The sequence below is a fragment of the Nilaparvata lugens genome, chromosome 5, assembly GCF_014356525.2.
Source record: "Nilaparvata lugens isolate BPH chromosome 5, ASM1435652v1, whole genome shotgun sequence".
Taxonomy (NCBI): domain Eukaryota; kingdom Metazoa; phylum Arthropoda; class Insecta; order Hemiptera; family Delphacidae; genus Nilaparvata; species Nilaparvata lugens.
Genome location: NC_052508.1, coordinates 74,394,997 through 74,416,853, shown reverse-complemented (window position 1 = coordinate 74,416,853; position 21,857 = coordinate 74,394,997). Strand labels below are relative to the sequence as shown.

General features: G+C 34.9%; 1 protein-coding gene across 3 annotated transcripts in view; it reads right to left on the bottom strand.

The window, feature by feature from the left end:
- The window catches only part of LOC111047541 (tyrosine-protein kinase Src64B), a 259,140-nt gene that overhangs the window by 52,944 nt on the left and 184,339 nt on the right, over positions 1–21,857 (bottom strand). For 2 of the 3 annotated variants that reach the window (XM_039429270.1, XM_039429268.1), the window contains exons 3-5: positions 8,291–8,572; positions 4,558–4,725; positions 1,676–1,790 (exon numbers count right to left, since the gene is read on the bottom strand). In XM_039429270.1, coding sequence (XP_039285204.1) covers positions 1,676–1,790; positions 4,558–4,725; positions 8,291–8,339 — 332 coding nt within the window. In that variant the 5' untranslated portion in view covers positions 8,340–8,572. The remainder of the gene's footprint in view (positions 1–1,675; positions 1,791–4,557; positions 4,726–8,290; positions 8,573–21,857) is intronic. The other variant, XM_039429271.1, reaches the window with a different exon arrangement.

Below are 21,857 nucleotides of genomic sequence, written 5' to 3'. Positions count from 1 at the left end.
GGGTACTGTATTATATTTTTTAAATACACATTCTATAGTGAGGTCCACGTTATAATGGCAGTGTTTGATTAGCAATGGTATTGCTATCCTTGTCTATCATTCAACAAAGCGGATAGTGCTATCTCTTTCTCGCCCTGCTCTACAACTATGAAGTCAAAATCAACCTAGTATGAAAAGATGCTTAATCAATATCACGTTTCAATGACAGTGTTTGATTAGCAATGGTATTTTCTAACATTTTCTATCATTCAACAAATCGGATAGCGTTATCTCTTTCTCGCTTTGCTCTGTTGCCAGATCGGTTTTCAACAATGTAGAAATATAATTAATTAATAAAATATTTCATCTTAATTGTGAGAATTCATTAATAATTACATCAATTGACCTGTACCAGCTACCGTCTATAGGAGGCATTGACAAGACAGAGGATCGGCGACGTTGTTCTCCTATCTTTCTCCACTGTCATTATAACGTAGAGCTCACTATAGTTCATTAATCATTCCTCACTACTCCAAACAACAAAGCGGTTAGCGCTCTCTTTCTCGCTCTGCTCTGTTGCCAGATCGTCTTTTAACAATGTAGAATTAATAATTTATTTAAAAAATATTCCATCCTCATTATGAAAATTCATTATGAAATTATTGAAAAATATAATTTATTTCTTAATAAAATGTAATTGATTATTTTAAACGAGAATGAACAGTTGATATTACATCAATAAACCTGTATCAGCTACAGTCTGTAGAAGGCATTGACAAGACAGAGGATCGGCGACGTTGTTCTCCTATCTTTCTCCACTGCCAATATAACGTAGACCTCATTATAGTCAAATGGGATATTCATTTTCTGATCGAAGATTACATTTAAAATATGTATTGATATAGATTATGTTGTCTTGAATAGAATAAAAAAATACTCACTTTTCTTGATATTCAGTTTGATTTCAGCTTTCAAAAGCTTGATATTCAATCATTTTAATGATTCTAATCATTTTATTTTAGATTCATTACATTGGAAGACAAACTGTTATGTCTGATTGTTTGTCTATTCCTTGATGAGTTATTAGCATGAAAACCTTAAACCAGTAACCAGCAAGTATTAATATAATAATAAAATAAGTAGCCCTAGCCCTAATTTCATACGGTACATTTCAAGATAAAATTTCGACTGAGTCACTGTCGAATGGTCCTTTACCAAATAAAACTGTAGAATTTGATGATATATGTTTGTTTTTACTTCATTTAAGATAATTGACCGAGCGAGGTGAGGTCTAAGATTCAAGTCGACGGTTTGGCATTTAATGTTTAAATGTTTATATGTTGCGCATTTACGGCGAAACGCGGTAATAGATTTTCATGAAATTGACAGGTATGTTCCTTTTTAATTGCGCGTCGACGTATATACAAGGTTTTTTGAAATTTTGCATTTCAAGGATAAATAAAAGGAAAAAGGAGCTCCTTCATACGCCAATATTAGAGTAAAATCAGACTATAGAATTATTCATCATAAATCAGCTGACAAGTGATACACAGATGTGGAGAAGCCAGTCTATTGCTGTATTTCCATAAGGTCTATAGTTTCAATCAGGTACTTGTGGATGAGAATACTGCGTGAGTTCTACTGTTCCCAGAACTACTAGTATAATAATATTTTGTGAAATAATAGGACTTCTTACCTGTCATTGATAATCTCCATCCGATCTCCTTTGACAAACGACACATCATCAGTTTCTCTGGCCTGATAGTTGTATATGGCAACCACTATTCGACTTCTTGAGCAATTCGGATGAACTGTAACAAAAATAAGATTTTGATTCACAGATAATTCAGAAGATCTGGCTTGATACGCAATGAAAAAAGATTTGATAGACCAATGTTTATAATCAACTGGAATTTTGTAAAGATTACTTTCCAATATTTTGCAAATAATAAATGAATTTTAATTTGGATAATCCATCTCAACCTGGATCCTTGTATTCAATCACCTTTTTGCTATTAAAAAGAACGTTTGGCAGTCATTTTTTTCAATACATGAATTTAATCACTGTGACAACAAGATCTTTTGGCAGGTCCGCCATGTTCCTGGTTGTCATCTTCCTTGTATTTAGCCTTCTAGTCAAGGAGAATATTCTTTCTGATTAAAGATTTTATCGGCTTGAACAGAATAACATATTATACTCACTTTTCTATTTTGGGCTGCTGAAATGATTAAAACAAAATAGAAGTTATCAAGTACATTTCTTATTTTATCAAATTTGTGTTTTGATAAAATGAAAAGTGTACTCTATAGTCTTTATTGTATTTTCAATATAATTAAGTACCTAAGCTATGTAATTTTGAATAATATAATATGTATTAAATATCAATACGGTACAAATTTATACAATATGATTGAATATAAATTTATTACTCAAATCCATCTGCTAAACCATTATTCTCAGTTCTTTATTTGAAAGAAAAAAATATCTGGGGACCGAGCTTTGCTCTGGAGTACAAAAGCATGGAAAATTTATTACAAAAGAGGAGAATTTAATATATTTATGGTTTTTATTTAGAATGATATACTATGTTTGCTAAAATATTAGTTAATATACTATGTACTATTCTACACTAATAGCATCATAATAATTGATATTGAGTTTTGTTTAAATCCATTCAACTCATATTCAATCCTATTTCTATTTTTTGATCATGACTATTAATTTCTTGCGGATAATATTTTTCTTGAGATCAGCTAATTGAATGATCCGTTGGACGAACATAAATAAATGCATACAGAATTTTTTTTTTCACTTTTTGTGTAGTTGAGAAGTGGATATTGTGGTAATTATTCATATTGAATAAAAAAGACTAAGAAATTGTCAAAAAACCACTGATTTATGATAATTAGAAAGACCGGTTTCGGTTATTACACCATTGTCAATCTCTGATAAACTGAGATTGAGTTTATCAGAGATTGACAATGGTGTAATAACCGAAACCGGTCTTTCTAATTATCAATAAATCAGTGGTTTTTTGACAATTTCTTAGTCTTTTTCATTCATACAGAAATTGCTCACTTAATATAATAGGATACTGCTGAACTGATTAGGAACAAAAATGTATTTTAACGATGAATCATCAGTTGAATTCTACAAAAATTTTACTACGGTACTTGGGATAATTTTATAGATAGAGGACTGTCTGATTGTCCAATTGAACCATTCATTAGGACCAAGTTTGTTGCAAGATTGATTTCTAGTTCGACTAAGGTTCTCTATTTTAATAAAATTTACACTCAGAGATATTGTGGAATTTCTCCAAATTATGGTGAAATAAAAACGATATTGTCAGTTCCACATAATTTATTTGAGCCAAAATTAAGTCCTCTATTTTGTTTCTACCCCATAAATCACCTCATCACCAATAAAATGTACCGCTCCTGTCTATTTTGAATCAAAGTACGCTTTCATCAGGAAGTAGCTCCATTTCTATTTAATGCAATATATTTCTTTTTTTTTTTAATTATCAATTGTCCCAGGCTGACAAATCATTTTTGAATAGTAGCGCTCATCGAATTTCCATCAAGCTGTTTACCCTGTTGTCAATATTTGCAGTAGCAGAAGTCTTTGGGGTGATTTACAGCATTTAATTCGGATTTTCATTTAATAATAATTGATAATAAATTATTTCATAACATCACCAGATTCCTCCCAATCACACACTCATAAAATTCAAGCTCATGCAGGTACCAATGTTGAATACATACAGTTGAATAAATAAATAAATGCTGTTTGACTTGAAATCTTGCAATATTGAAGTTATCCCACCTTGTCATCATCCATCCAAAAACATGACTTAAACAATATCACCAATATACAACACAATAACATTCAAGTTTATGAAATAGAATAATAGTAGCTTTTTTTAAAAATAATAGATTAAAAATACAATAGATGGAAAATTACTGAGATATTGCAATTATTCAAATGCTAATGATTCATCAATTTTATTATTAAACGAAAATCCAAATTAAATGCTGTAATTCACACCGAAGACCTCTGCTAATGCAAATATTGACAACAGGGTAAACAGCTAGATGGACATTCGATGAGCGCTACTATTCAAAAATGTTTTGTCAGGCCGGGAATCGAACCCAGTACCTCCCAATTGCCGGTCAGGAATGCTTACCCTTACACCAAACTGACAATCTCTGGTTAGCAGTGCTCATTTTATACGAAGCCATAGCGGCCAGCCAGTCTACACATGGAAATTACTGAGATGTTGCAATTATTCAAATGCTAATGATTCACCAATCTTATAATGGTTACAATTTTAGAAGGTACTGGGTTCAATTCCCGGGCTGACAAATAACTTTTGTATAGTAGCGCTCATCGAATTTCCTTCTAGCTGTTTACCCTGTTGTAAATATTTGCAGTAGCAGAAGTCTTCGGGGTGATTTACAGCATTTAATTTGGGATTTTCGTTTAATAATAATTATAATATTCGTATTTATAATAAATGTAATAACTCCACCATACAATCAAATTATTATAAACACTTCGAGTTGATGACTTACAAGGAGTTGTGGGCGTTCTGATGATATCGACTCCCTGCCGCTTGACCTGGAGACTGCCGACGGGGCGGTTCGGGTCGGCGGTGTACCGGGGGTCTCCTCCCCCCACCACTGCGTTCATGTGCCCCCCCAGCTCCATCACTTCATGCATCTTGTAACCCTGATGATAAACTGCAACATCCACTCAATTAGCCGACAAAATATACACAAAAAATGTTACAAACCTACCTAATGACATAGAGAAACAATAGCGTAAGTCTATCGTTTCTTAGTCTATCGTTTCTTAGTCTATCGTTTCTCTATGCTAATGATAACTTAGGGCAGGTTTCCGAGCTTGAGATTTGGCCAAGTTCTAGACTTTAAACAGCTGGAGTCAGAAAATGATTAGCTCTCCGAAACGTGGCGTAGTCGCAAACCACGTTTAAATTAAATTTCGAAAAACTAGACATGCAATTAAACTCAAAATAAAATAAAGAGAAAATAGTGTAAAGTTTCAGCTATTTTGAATTGTTTAGGAATGTTTCAATTCATCAAGGAAAAACGTTTCCAATTATTATAGAAATGAGAAAAAATATATTTTGCTGCAACTATTTACTGGCTCCGTTTTGGTAACCCAATTTTCTGACTCCAATTTTCGCTGCAATTTTCTGACTCCAATTTTTCTGACCCCCAATTTTCGCTATTTAAAGTCTAGAACTTACCCTTAGACCAGTTATAGAATAGACACGCCCCATTCATACTGAAAGTCAATGAAGCCAACATCTACTGCCATATCGCCCCATCCTAACGTCAGCATCGGATAGAATACTTTTCTGTAGAGTTTGTTTATAATGTTTTTCATAGCAGATTGTGTCTATTCCGGCGGGAGCGCAGCGGGAGTTTACCATTTTAATAATTTACTTTCCATCTGAAATAGACACAATCTAAAAGTTTTCTATCCGATGCTGACGTCACGATGGGGCGATATGGCAGTAGATGTTGGCTTCAGAGGCTAGACTTCCCAGCGTGTCTATTCTATAACTGGTCTAAGAACTTACCTAAATCCCGGGCTCGGAAATCGGCCCATAAAGTGAAATAAAATCACAAAGTAATGAACAATATAGGCTCTCTTTTCTGTGGTATCATGTTTTTTTTATTTTTCTGGGAATGTTGCACTCTCAAGGTGGACGAACACAACAGCAGATAAACGTATGCAGGAGGAAAAATCAAACGTGAGCAGACATAATATGGAGACTGACGGACGTATGTGTGCGTTGCAACATTCGAGCACCTGGGGAGGGATTTCTTCTCCATCTGTCTGCATACGTCTGCATCACCTGAAGCTTTAATTCGCTTAACAATAGCTTTCTATTTATCACAAAATCTAGAGTAATAGGCAACTAGAAGAGTTTTATGATTGAATTAATAATCATTTATCGGTCAAACAAAAAGGGAAAGCAAATTTTTTTTTTCATTATTTATGCTGCACTATGTTTTCACTGTAGGCTACAAAACAGATTAATGTCATCACCAAAAAGTAGTTATGAAAGGGACGCGATAGCAATTCACAATGAAAGTACTGTCGAAAAAATAACAAGACATGAATGGGGCGGACATGGAGACGATAATAATATAATGGTGTGAAGATTGATGACGTAGCCGGCTTGTTAACTGTTTAATACGTTTACTGTTCAACTGTTAACTGTTTAACTTGTTAACTGTTTAATACGTTTACTGTTTAACTGTTAACTGTTTAACTTGTTAACTGTTCAACTGTTAACTGTTCAACTTGTTAACTGTTTAATACGTTTACTGTTTAACTTGTTAACTATTAATACGTTTAGTGCTTTCTCATCTCCCACCTTAGAAAGTAATTAGATAGTAAGCAAGGCCAAGGTTCAGAAGTCCAGTTAACTTTAGTGCTTAATCATGTGCCGTTCATGAAGACTGATGGTCTAGTTTCGGCTGGAGATAGTGAAAGTTTTCCCAAGCAACTAAAATAGTTGTGCATACTTCGTCTGTTGACGTTGTTGAAAAGTTGTTCTCACATCAACATATCGTTGAATAATTGTTGCAAGACCGTGGGAAGGTTCTCACTTTTTGTGTGCCTTTTTCGACCTTGACTGTTTACGAATATTGAACTGAATAATTGCCTTTTTCAAGGACGTAGCTAGAAGTCTAGGTCCTCTCTGACAGACGACCCTTAGGCTGGTCACACACCGATTAGTCAAGACAAGACTAGTCACGTTTAGTCACAATACTTCACATAGTTGCTTATGAAGTCATGTCTAATTGCAATGACTAATCAGTGTGTGTTGCGTCATGTAAATGTAAATGTGTTGCAGCAATGTGAGGTATTGTGACTAAACGTGACTAGTCTTGTCTTGACTAATCGGTGCATGACAAGCCTTATGCATTAAACAGATTGATTCATATGTATGGGAACCCTTCAATAAGTTGGTTGCGTCATAAGCAGCAATGTGAAGTATTGTGACTAAACGTGACTAGTCTTGTCTTGACTAATGGGTGCATGACAAGCCTTATGCATTAAAGAGAGTGAGTCATATGTATGGGAACCCTTCAATAAGGTGGAGACTGTTGTAGATAATATAATACTGTAACTTTCAGGATAAGTTATTGGTGTCGAATACTCTACCATTTGACGTGCAACTAAATTTCAACCCCTCATAAAGGGCTGACTTAGAAGTTGTAACTCAAATATTTCAAATGTAAACACCCATTGTGTTTATTTCAAATCATTTCAATCATTCTACAATATTGTATTACTTCATCATTTCAAAGAGCTTTTCAAAACAAGAAATATGACATCAATAAAATTGTTCTATGATATATAATTATTATTTAACGAGAATCCTAAATAAATGCTGTAAATCACCCCGAAGACTTCTGCTACTGCAGACATTGACAACAGGGTTAACAGCTAGATGGAAATTCGATGAGAACTACTATCCAAAAATTAGTTGCCAGCCCGCGAATCGAACCCGGTACCTCCCAATTGCTAGTCAGGAATGCTTACCCTAGTAAGAGATGATTGGATACAAGTCATTTTGGATTCAAGTATCATAGAACATTTTTATTGACGCCATCTTTCCTGTTCTGAAAAGCCCTTTAAAATGATGTACCACACAATGGGTGTTTACATTTAACTTATTCGAATTACAACCTCTATGTCACCCTCTCATGAGGGGTTGAAATTAAGTTGTACGTCAAAAGGTGGAGTATTCAACAAATAGCTTATCCTAAAAGTTACAGTATTATATCTACAACAGTCTCCAACCTATTGAGAGGTCCCCATACAAACATATGACTCACGCTGTATATATTATTATTCATATCCTATATTCTCCCAATATTTTTGCAAACATCGGATATTGAAAATGGGATGCACCTGGAACACTCAGTTAGAGAACACTCATCAATTTATCCTATGAAATTGGGATGAAAAGAAGTTTTGGACTGTAGTATGTTTCTTTGTCCTTAAGTAGATTGTGATTGATAAATAAATAAACTCAGTTAGAGAAAGTCTCAGTTAGCAAACTCTCAGCATACACTCAGTTAGGAAAACACTCAGCATAAACTCAGTTAGAGAAACACTCAACATAAAGTCAGAGAAAGACTCAGTTAGAAAACTCAGTTAAAGAAACACTCGTTTAGAGAACACTCATTCACCAAGAAAATCCCCCAGCAATCTAAAACGCATACACAATTCAAGACCAATTGACAGTACAGTACATACCTAGCGGCCTACCCGATTCGGGGTTATGCCTACTGCAGCACATCCCCATGGTGTACGCGGGGGTGGATATCCTCGTTCTCCACTGGTGGATATCCTCCTCCTGCTCTCGCCCCTCCCCCGGAGGGTGTCCTCCTCCTCCTCAGCCCTCCGCCGATCTAGTAGGTGGCAGCCATGTTGGATTTTTGGTGATGATAACCGTGGGTTGCTGATTTTGCGCCATTCGTTCGCCCTCTAATCCGACAGCTGGTGACCAGTCGGAACCTTCATGCTTCTGATGTCATTCTGAAACAAAGTAAGGAGAAATATAACTTTATCTGTGTTGTAAAATGTATGAAATATATGGTTTATTTATTTCTACAGACACATTTGACATTTTTTCAATTGAATCAATAGTGTTCCAATTTACAAAAGTGAATGATTATTTATTTCTACAGAGACATTTGACATTTTTGTAATGGAATCACTGGTGTTACAATTTACATAAGTAAATGATTTACATCTTAAGGTGCGTACAGACTTTCGCTCTGCTCCGCAACCGAACGTCACTCCAGCAGAGCGATTGATGATCGACCGGCGAGCAACAGTGGTTCGACCGGGGAACGCGAGAAGATCTAACATCTTCCGTAACGTTCATGATGGGTGCGTGGGCGGAGCGACTGTAGTTCGATGGAGGAACGAGGGCGGTACGAAGGCGGAGCGTGCTCGGTGCGGGTTGGAAGCGCGTATATGTGTACGCAGCTTTACAAGTTTAATAGAACATCAGCTAGGTGCACTGAAAATTGTCAAGGTATTGACAGTTTTCAAAAAGACCTCGATAAAAGATGATCAATCAAATTATAATCAAGGTATAATTGTTGTTTGTATAGTGATGAATATTTGAATTCTTCTGGGTTTACTTTAGATGTAGTTATGTTTATGTGTTTATATATGTATATCGTATATACTTTCAATTACATTAACTTATACCCTTCTGACTTGTATAATTTTAGTATAGTTTTGACTTTGTCTATTGCCAATGTTGCTTAATTACAATAAAAATTTATTTATTTATTTTATTTAATGGCAGTGGAGAAAGGCAGTGGAAAAACGTTGCCGATCCAAAGTAAATAAATAATTAACATCATACAAGTTTGACAAAAAATAAGAAAGGTGCACTGAAAATATTGATTCAATGAATTATTATTGATAGTTTTCAAAAAAGACCACGGTGAAAAGATGACCAATCAAATCATAATCACGTTATAATGGCAGTGTAGAAAGATGGTGGAGAAAAACGTTTCCGATCCACAATAAATCATTAATTAACATCATATAAGTTTGACAAAAAAAGCAAGATGCACTGAAAATATTGATTCAATGTATTATTATTGATAGTTTTCAAAAAAAAAAAAAACTCGGTGAAAAGATGATTAATCAAACTATAATCACGTTATAATTGCAGTGGAGAAAAACGTTGTCAATCCAAGGTAAATGATTAATTAACATCATACAAGCTTGATAAAAAATAAACAAGGTGCACTGAAAATATTGATTCAATGAATTATTGATAGTTCTAAAAAATACCTTGATGAAATGATGATCAATCAAATTAAAATCACGATATAATGGCAGTGGAGAAAGATATGAGAGCAATGTTGCTGATCCTCTGTTTTGTCAATGCCTTCTGCAGACGGTAGCTGATACAGGTTTATTGATGTAATATTAACTGTTCATTCTCGTTTGAAATAATCAATTATATTATTTTATTGAGCATTGAATTTCATTTTTCAATAATTTCATAATGAATTTTCATAATAAAGATGGAATATTTTGTTCATTAATTATTTATTCTACATTGTTAAAAGACGATCTGGCAACAGAGCAAAGCGAGAAAGAGATAGCGCTAACCGCTTTGTTGTTTGAAGTAGTGAGGAATGAGTAATGAGCTATAGTGAGGTCCACGTTATAATGGCAGTGGAGAAAGATAGGAAAACAATGTCACCGAACCTCTCTTGTCAATGCCTTCTATAGACGGTAGCTGGTACAGGTTTATTGATGTAATTATAATGAATTCTCACAATTAAGATGAAATATTTTATTAATTAATTATATTTTTACATTGTTGAAAACCGATCTGGCAACAGAGCAAAGCGAGAAAGAGATAACGCTATCCGATTTGTTGAATGATAGAAAATGTTAGAAAATACCATTGCTAATCAAACACTGTCATTGAAACGTGATATTGACTAAGCATCTTTTCATACTAGGTTGATTTTGACTTCATAGTTGTAGAGCAGAGCGAGAAAGAGATAGCACTATCCGCTTTGTTGAATGATAGACAAGGATAGCAATACAATTGCTAATCAAACACTGCCATTATAACGTGGACCTCACTATAGTATACCTAGTCAATTGTGCTTTAAAACAACTTCTGATCCAATATGTAGGTGGAAATATACTGAAGTACTAGCCTATTTTTCTCCAGGAACAAATCGCCGACAATGTGGGTCAACGATAGAGAACAGAATTTGTAAAACCAAAGAACCCTACATTGGCCTGGTAGATACAGGAAATCTGTAGCAGGGATTGGATTTGGCATGAATAAAATAATAATGTCGATTGTTGAATGGGATAGTAGATATAGACCCCCGGTTGAAAGGGAAACCGTGTAGCTACTTGGAACCATCCACAAGTTCAGTTTGGTCTATATTATCTTAGAGAAACGATAGCATAAGTAGATATCCCATGGTATAGGGCGTTTATGTCGCAACTTTTACTGTTATCCCAAGCCGATAGTTCACGTAGTTCTTTCCTATGCAGCTGAGTGACGCTGGTAGTCTCTCAAATTGTGCCGTTCATACACTATCGCCCCAACAAAACAGTAAAAATTGACAATAATGGACAGTAATCGGCTTGAGATAACGGTAAAAGATGCGACATAAATTCCCTATACCATGGGATATCTACTTATGCTATTGTTTCTCTATGATATTATATAGTGAGGTCCATGTTGGCAGAGTTTGATTAGCAAAGGTAGTGCTATCCTTGTCTATCATTCAACAAAGCGGATAGGGCTATCTCTTTCTCGCTTTGCTCTGTTGCAAGATCGTCTCTTAACAATGTAGAATTCATATTTAATTAACAAAATATTTCATCTTAATTATGAGGTCCACGTTTTAATGGCAGTGTTTGATTAGCAAAAGGTAATGCTATCCTTGTCTATCATTCAACAAAGCGGATAGGGCTATCTCTTTATCGCTTTGCTCTGTTGCCAGATCGTCTCTTAACAATGTAGAATTCATATTTAATTAACAAAATATTTCATCTTAATTATGAGGTCCATGTTTTAATGGCAGTGTTTGATTAGCAAAAGGTATTGCTATCCTTGTCTATCATTCAACAAAGCGGATAGGGCTATCTCTTTATCGCTTTGCTCTGTTGCCAGATCGTCTCTTAACAATGTAGAATTCATATTTAATTAACAAAATATTTCATCTTATTTATGAGGTCTACGTTTTAATGGCAGTGTTTGTTTAGCAATGGTATTGCCATCCTTGTCTATCATTCAACAAAAACGATAGCGCTATCTCTGTCTTACTTTGCTCTGTTACCAGATCGTCTCTTAACAATGTAGAATTCATATTTAATTAACAAAATATTTCATCTTAATTATGAGGTCCACGTTTTAATGGCAGTGTTTGATTAGCAAAAGGTATTGCAATCCTTGTCTATCATTCAACACAGCGGATAGGGCTCTCTCTTTATCGCTTTGCTCTTTGCCAGATCGTCCTTTATCAATGTAGAATTGACTAGTAGCTCTGTGAACAGTAGACCTCGCCCAGTTATGAACCACAGTCTCCTCTAATACTGTCCATCAGAGTAAATTATTTATTTATTAGAACAGTCACAAACACGATATTTGGAAAGAGAAACAGGCAATTGCCCAAAACTTCTTCAATTCCTTGATTTTGGCACATAAATAGTCCAAAGTGAGGTTAAGTTTAAAATTTCTGTTTTCACCAAAGATTAACACTCAGAGAATACGTATTCAAGATATGACTGATGAATTTTGAATTTCGAAGGGTTGAAATTCTGTCCTGTCCAGTCGTGTCGGCGAGATATCGGTGTATAAACGGATAATGGCTTTTTGGGTTGTTGTATCGACAATGCTAATAACTTTATGTGAACAGCTATGCTATTATCATCAAACGCTTATCGAGTTTAAAGCAGAGAAAAGTAGTGAGAAAATACTATGCTACTTCAAGTTATCAATTGCATGCCTGACTGCATGCAATTAATAGTCCACACAACAGCTGAGTTTTCAATAAGTTACATTGAGATATTGAATTGCAAGCGTCATTGCATGCAATTTATAATCCACTCGACAGTTGATTTATGATAAATAATTCAATAGTGTGATTTTTACGGTAATATTGGCGTTAGAAGGAGACTCTTTTTCCTTTTGTATTATCCTTAAAATGCAAAATTTCCAAAAAAAAACTTATATATACGTCGACGCGGAATTCAAAAAGGAACATACCTGTCAAATTTCATGAAAATCATTTGCCGCATTTCGCTGTAGATGCGGAACATAAGTCTCATATCTTTAAATAGTAGACTTGAGATGCGCGAGTACACTAGCGTCAGGTGATCAGTTTTCATAACGGCAAGGAAAGTTGTGTGAGTGCACCAAATATAAACATAAAAACATAAAGAGAAATGCAAAACCGACTCAATCGGCTGTTCTACATCAATCTTTTCAGGTGAGCTTGCAAAAAACTTGAAATAAGTAGCAGTTCTAAAGTCTGATTTTTACAGTAATGTTGGTGTTCGAAAGAGACTCTTTTTCCTTTTTATTATCCTTAAAATGCAAAATTTCCAAAAAAAAACTTATATATACGTCGATGCGGAATTCAAAAAGGAACATACCTGTCAAATTTCATGAAAATCATTTGCCGCGTTTCGCTGTAAATGCGGAACATTAATATAAATATAAAGAGAAATGCAAAACCGTCGACTTGAATCTTAGACCTCACTTCGCTCGGTCAATAATATTTAATCATCAATATTTAATGTTGATTATGAAATTATTGAGAAATATAATTTCTTGCTTAATAAAATGGAATTGATTATTTTAAACTAGAATGAACAGTTAATATTACATCAATAAACCTGTATCAACTACCGTCTATAGAAGGCATTGACAAGACAGAGGATCAGCAACGGTTTTCTCCTATCTTTCTCCACTGCCATCATAACGTGGACATCACTATAGCGATATTCTTGTCAGCACTGGTTGGATTGGCAGCACTGTCTTTTAGAGTGAATCTGACAGAGGAAAGTGATCGCATTCTGCTCGTATTTACGCATGCGCAGACCACGCGCTTTTCACGTTCAAATTGCGTCTACATAAATAATTCATTGCAATGTCATTTGGAGCCAAGTTTCGTCGTGTCTGTCGATCTAACAACCTGATCTGCAAGCAAGCGAGCAAGAAGATGCGACACAAGACGACCGGGAATGAGAAGGAAAATAAGAAAAGGGAGTGAGTGAGTGAGAGAGATAGATAGACAGAGTGTGAGAGGGACAGAGTGACAAAGTGAGAGAGACATGAAGATAGAGAGTGAGAAAGACATAGAGAGAGAGACATAGAGAGAGAGAGTGAGAGAGACATAGAGAGAGCGTGAGAGTGAGAGAGACACATAGAGAGAGCGTGAGATTGAGAGAGACAAAGTGAGAGACACATAAAGATAGAGAGTTAGAGAGACATAGAGAGAGAGAGTGACAGAGACAAAGTGAGAGAGACATAAAGATAGAGAGTTAGAGAGACATAGAGAGAGAGAGAGAGAGACATAGAGAGAGCGTGAGAGTGAGAGAGACAAAGTGAGAGAGACATAAAGATAGAGAGTTAGAGAGACATAGAGAGAGAGATTGATTGATTGATTATATGCCTTTATTAGGGCGGAATTAGGACTCCTGGTCCTCTCTGCCACAGAGAGTGAGAGAGAGACACATAGAGAGAGCGTGAGAGTGAGAGAGACAAAGTGAGAGACACATAAAGATAGAGAGTTAGAGAGACATAGAGAGAGAGAGAGAGTGAGAGAGACAAAGTGAGAGAGACATAAAGATAGAGAGTTAGAGAGACATAGAGAGAGAGAGTGAGAGAGAGACAAAGTGAGAGAGACATAAAGATAGAGAGTTAGAGAGACATAGAGAGAGAGAGAGAGAGTGAGAGAGAGACAAAGTGAGAAAGACATAGAGATAGCGAGAGAGAGAGTGAGACCGACAGAGATTAGATCAGATTAGAGTTATTTATTTATGTATGTTACAATATTTACTGGCTTACACACTAATTTAAATTAAATGACGGTAATACTAATTATTCAACGAATTTTACAAAGTATAAAAATTATCAATGAGAATAAAGTGCGAGTAAGAGAGAGGGAATGGAATTATTGAAAGAAGTGGGATAAAGAGGAGACTCAGAGATGGAGCGAGACATGTAGCTAGAAGTAAGGGAAGAGGAGATGATGATAAGTAAATATTGAAAGATAATAGTTTGAAGAAACAGTTGATGATGAGGCAAAGGAGAAAGAAAAGATGAAGATGAAAATGAAGAGAAAGGAAAGATTTGGATTGAGACTAAAAAGGAATCACTTTTTCAAGTTGAGGAACTCACATAAAGATAAAGAGGATGACAAAAAGAGCAGAATTATGTGGAGGAGAAAGTGAAATGAAGATAAGATGAGAAGGAGATTGATTGATTGATTGAGTACTTTATTTATGTAGATTACAATATATACTGGCTTATACACTTATATACAATAGCTTACAATACAGCAAAATTATAGATGAATTTACATAATATAGACTAAGAAAATAATTATTGAACTGTATATGATATGAAAAAGCAATTTGTAATATAATAACTATAGATAATAATCATATTGTTATGCATCTACATAAATTGGCGGAGCATTGGACATATCAATGTCCATTCTTCGGAAAGAATGTTAAAAATATCCTCCCCACTAACTCTCTACCAAAACTATGTAATAGTTTATATAATATTAATAAAAATATTGTAAAAGTTTTAATCAATATGAATATTTAAGAGAAAAAAAACAGAAAATTGATAAAGTAAAATAGGTAGATAAGATCAAATAATTGATTAATAAAATGAAGTAGGCTGAAAGTAGATCAGGAGATAGAGTGGAGGAGTTGAAGGAGGAGGTAGAAGAGGAGCTAAGAAGGAAAATAGATTAGGAGCAGCTGGGAAAATAGAAACAAGCTAAAAGAAAAAGAAATAGTAGAAGATGATGAAGAAGAAGAAGAAGACTGAAGAAGAATAAGTAAAATAAGTGGAAGGAGTAGGGGATCGAGGGGTGTGCGGAGGAATGAAGGAGAGAGAAAAAGGAGGAGGAATGGCGGAGGCGGAAGAAGAAGGAGAAGAAGAGACTGGAGTTAGAAGACTATTTCTTGAAGATGTGAAACAAGCAAAAGTGAATGATAATGAAGAAGTAAAAGATGCAGTATCCACCCTGACATGTATCCAATCTGCGTTGCTTCTCAATAACCATGAGACAGCGTCAGCGTGGGAGTGAGTTGGCCTACCTTCTACCTTGCAACTAATTCATTATTAATTTATTAGTGAACCACATCTGCTTCTAGACTTGAGACTGCTAAGTACACGATTGGCAACTCCATCTTCTCTCTTCACTCCTCACTAGCTCACTACTCACTCTACTCTCTACACTTCAACCAGCCTAATGTTATCATGTAAATTAGGTATCACTAAATTTTGCATTTCACCTTAGAGAAACCCCCCCCCCTTGAAGGGGGTATATCTTATGTAAGCATTGAAATGACTATAGTGAGGTCCACGTTATAATGACAGTATTTGATAAACTTTAGATAGATAGATATATTTCTCGATCCATGAAACATCTATAGATGCATGAGATCACGTCAAAATATTAGAACACATACATATAATAGAGTACTAGTCAAATTATTATGCCTTTATGGTTTCAATGTTTTTATAGCATTACAGGTCTAAGCTGGATTCAGGCAGCTCAAAAAACTCGTCAACATGATAGAAGGGGTTAGCGCAGAGCCACGTATGTAGAGTTTTTTTGAACTCTATGGTTCTCATGTCTCTAAACTTGAGGGGTAATTTATTAAATAAACGTCTACCCATTATCAGATGGCTGGACCTTAGCCTTTCCAGACGGACAAAAGGAATGTTGATGTCATGACTATGTCGAGTATAATCCCATGAACGTTCGATCTACATTGGAGCGTTTCTCTACACTTATGAGTGTGAACAAGGCTACTGAATATATAGAGATTCACTACCGTAAGAATGCCAAGCTCAACAAAAAGTGGCTTACAGTGGGCTATTCTATCGGCTATACTCATTATTCTGATAGCTCTCTTCTGCATTATTAATACCTCTCCAATCCTGGTAGCATTACCCCAGAACACCAGACCATACCACAGAACCGACTGGAACAGAGCAAATTATGAAGATTTTACATATTCAAAAGGCACACATGACATCAAACGCAGTAAGAGGAAGTTCACTCGAGACAACCTATCTAATGTTGACAACCTATTTGATGTTGCTATCCTTGTCTATCATTCAACAAAGTAGGTAGTAAGTACTATGCTTTTCTAGCTCCACAAAGAAGCCAAATCTGTTTTTGACAATGTAGAAATATAATTAATCGAGGCACATAATAAATAGGCAACGCTGTTCCCCACTGCCATTATAACGTGGACCTCACTATACCACAGTCAGTGTTACCAACTTAATTTTGATTTTCCTGCACTGGTGCTCCATATAACCTACTAACTATTTTGCGTTGTCATGCTGCAAATCTGGAGTACGCAAAGTAATACTTTGCGCACTAGAGCGGAAAAGTGATTCTATGCAGCCTGCAATCAGTGCAGAAATGGTCACTTTTCAAGGTATCTGTAGGAAATAGTTATTTGTGCAACTAGTGCGCAAAGTGACAGTTTGCTGCACCGAAAGAAACGTTTACGCCCGAGCCGTAGGCGAGGGCGGAATGGTTCTTGAGTGCTGCTGAGGAACTTTGCACACATATTTCACATTTAATTTTTCCTACAGTTACCATTGAATATGAAAAGTGGGTAATTATGGGTAAAATTCCCTGAGATGCATCAAATGTTTTTCTGTGTAATTTTATTATTAATAAAAACCTTAATTTATTTAAAATTGAATGATAATGTTGAAAAGTGGGTAATTATGGGTAAAATTCCCTGAAATGCATCAAATGTTTTTCTGTGTAATTTTATTATTAATAGAAACCTTAATTTATTTAAAATTGAATAATAATTTAGTAGTGTTTGAATGGCGGGGCGGCTGTCACTCATGTCGCTGTCATCCACTGTTGCCAACCGCATCAATATTATTATAACGTGCACCACAACACTATACCACAGTTACCAACTTAATTTTGATTTTGCTGCACTGGTGCTCCATATAACCTACTAACTATTTTGCGTTGCCATGTTGCAAATCTGGAGGGCAGAAAAAATGTTTCCCGCACTACAGCGGAAAAGTGATTTTTTGCGTTCTGTAATCAGTGCAGAAATGGCCACTTTTCAAGGTAACTGTAGGAAAAAGTATTATTCTCGCTGTTTGAGAACAAGTATCGGTAGAAAAGTCAGAAAAAGTATCAAAATAATTTCTGGATCCTGGAGAAGGCAACTTCAATTCATTGTAACCCCAGTCAAAGAGTCAATTATTCTCAATACCTATTTATTTATTTATTTATTTATTAGAACAGTCACAAACACGATATTTGGAAAGAGAAACAGGCAATTGCCCAAAACTTCTTCAATTCCTTGATTTTGGCACATAAATAGTCCAAAGTGAGGTTAAGTTTAAAATTTCATCTGAGATTCATTTTCAGCCTGAACTCAACAATCTTGATTGTTTCATTCATTCTTTAAGTACATCATCAAAATGATAGGGAGAGTAAAAATAAGGTAACCTTGTGCTATTCCTCTCCCAAATTTAGATAAGGTTACACATAGTCCGAAATAGGTTAAGTCTTGTAGTTGTTCACTTCACAAGATTTTCAGTCCTTATATATGTTCACGAAATAGATTTTCAAATTAATCAATCAATCAATCAATCAAATTATTTATTGTCAAACAACATTAAAATGTTACAACAACGTCATTAATAACACAGAAAACATCAATTTAAAAAATCTATTACAAAGAAATCTTAAACTTTATATAAACATTCATTGACCAGTACTTTTTTCAAATATTTTTTCAGTAACTATTGAAGCTCATTCTTTTGATATTTTCAGGCAAAGCGTTATAAAGTTTTATTGACATGTATTGCCAGTTTTTTGAGAACTTGTAAATTGGCAATACTCGACTCTTATATTATTCCTATGTCTAGTGTGATGTTGGTGTATCCTAGAGTTAACATCATATTCATTTTCAGTTTTCTTCACTGAAATCAAGCATGACAATATATACAAAGATGGCAGTGTTAATAGTCCGAGTTCAATAAATGATGATTTGCATGAGACGCTTCAAAACCATAAATAGAACAGATATTTCACGTTATTTACTTAGATAGAAAAGATTCACATATCAAAAAGTAATTTTGAAGAAGGACCGAAAAAACAAACTTAAAACAAACAAACAAACTTTGTGGATTGATTGATTGCATTTCGAGTTTTAAAGGATCCCTGTGAAGATGTGAAGTTCATCTTGACGATGAAGCTACACCATTATATCAAAACGTAACTTCTATAAAAAATATAGTTATTATTAATGATAGCATTGAACATTAGAGCACACAGAGTCTCATCAGTATTCTTGTCTTCACATCAAACACATTTTCAGCTCGTCTTTTGACAATGGAAAGTGCAGCACATCCGGACTCACTAAATTTTAGTATGACAAGCACAATGATCCCAACTCTATTTCTTCCTTTCGTCTTCCTTTTTCCCCCTATTCATCGTATCTTTCTTCTCTCTTCCTCCTTCTTCAACCCATCATTATCTCCTCCCGCTGCTCTGTGGTGGAACAAAATGATTAAATGGCGACTATAAAATTGCAGCGGCTATAAAACAAAGAGTTTCTAGCTATACTATCCTTCTTGTACTATTCTACTACCCACATTATTGTTGTGAACATTTATTTGATTTTATGACTCAATCTGTGTGGATAAAAATGATCGTGAATATGTAATTGGCTCAAAAGTGTAAAAGGCTCAACTCACACTTACGCGACTCAGGTCGAGAAGAGATTCGACTCTAGTCGAGAGCATGTGTTTTCAAATGGTGACAGTCGCGGAGACTAGAGTCGACTGGTATTATTTATTTATTTATTTATTCGTTGATATAATTACAAATCATATGAATATGATCGGGATAGAACAACAGGCATAGCCCAAAACTATTCTGTTCCCAAATTTTGATAAATAATGAAATGTCCGAAAAAATGGGTTATGTTCTTACTGAGGAAATTTAAAGTTCAAAGTTCTGTCCAAGAATATATATTAGCTAGAAATTTTGAATTTAGAATGATTAAAATACCAAATTATAGTCAAATTTTGAACTTAATATCACCGCAATTATCACCTTATTATTGTTGTTATTATTATTATACATCTTCTCAATAGTTGTCAATGTTTGTAATTGAGGCCAATTTAGTGCTATTTCGTCTCATCTAGATCTTTTTCACTCAAAGGTACTTTTGAAAAAAAATTGTAATTTAGTCATGAGGTACCGGTACTCTTTAGTTCCGACTTTTTCTTACTCAGGTTGTTCAATTAAATTTGTTTATTATCAAGAAATTTGATCATTATGTATTATTTAGACTTTATTTTTTTTATTTAAAAAGATTAAGAGAGAAATTGGATCACATTAGAAATATAAAATGTTAGAATGCTTCTGTTTTATCCAAAGAGACTCATTTATTCATTTTATTTTGATTTGAAGAATGTCATCATCATCATCATCATCATCATCTTCACTTCAGGGATTAGGTTTATTAATGAACCTGTTCCGGTACCCATCTCTTTCTTGGTCTCCCTACATCTCTTTTTCCTGTAGGTCTATAGTTTTGGACTACAACGGGAATTCTTCCAGGTGGCATTCTATCCAAATGACTGCACCAGTTGCGTCTATTTTAAATAATTCTTTCATGTAGAGGAGCAACCAATAAACCCTGTCTTATATCAGTGTTTCTTATTCTATCAACTCTAGTGCAGCCAAATAGAGTTGATAGAATAAGAAACACTGATATAAGACAGGGTTTATTGGTTGCTCCTCTACATGAAAGAATTATTCAAATAGACGCAACTGGTGCAGTCATTTGGATAGAAAGCCACCTGGAAGAATTCCCGTTGAAGAATGTGTGTTCATTTATTTCAGTAATTCGGAATTTCCGGCTGACGGTCTTTGACCAAGCCGTATAGTGTATGCAATATTTTAAATAATACCTCTTGTAATTTTTTTTTTCAATAAAGCACTTTTATAATATCTCTATCTGAGTCGACTGGTCTGAGTGTCACCATTTGAGAACACATGCTCTCCACTAGAATCGAGTCTCTTCTCGACCTGAGTCTCGTAAGTGTGAGTTGAGCCTAAGATTCAAGTCGACGGTTTTTCATTTCTCTTCATGTTTATTGACCGAACTAAGTGAGGCCGTTTGAGATAATTATGTCCTCTTCGATTTAAAAAGGCTTCCTTCAATAGGACTATAATTTCACTGAGTATTAAACTAGAAATTCAGATGAAAATCTTGCTCATTGACCGAACGTAGTGAGGTCTATGTTTTTCCTCGTATGTAACGCATTTACGGCCAAACTCGTTGATAGAATTCTATGAGATTTGGCAGGAATATTCTTTTTTTAACTGCGCGTCGATGTATACACAAGGTTTTTTGAAATTTTGCATTTTAAGGATAATATGGAAGGCAACTCCTCCATGTACACCCTTGAATTAAAAATGCTCTTAGTTGGATGAAAATACAGATTCTTGTCAGAGCTATGAATTTTCCGATTTCTAACACAGTGTTTGGTGAGGTTTCACACTGTAGATGACATCATATGTATTGAAACGTGTTTGTGTGGTTTTCTACATATTGATTCTTTATTGATTGATACACTCATTACATCATCAAAATGATAGGGAGAGAAAAATAAGGTAACCTTGTGCTATTCCTCTCCCAAATTTAGATAAGGTTACACATAGTCCAAAATAAATGTTTAAATGTTGCGCGTTTACGGCGAAACGCGGTAATAGATTTTCATGAAATTTGACAGGTATGTTCCTTTTTTAATTGCGCGTCGACGTATATATAAGGTTTTTGGAAATTTTGCATTTCAAGGATAATATGAAAGGAAAAAGAAGCTCCTTCATACGCCAATATTACAGTAAAAATCAGACTATAGAAATATTCATCATAAATCGACAAGTGATTACACAGATGTGTGGAGAAGCCAGTCTATTGCTGTATTTCCATAAGGTCTATAGTTTCATTCAGGTAGGCTACTTGTGGATGAGAATACTGCGTGAGGTCTACTGTT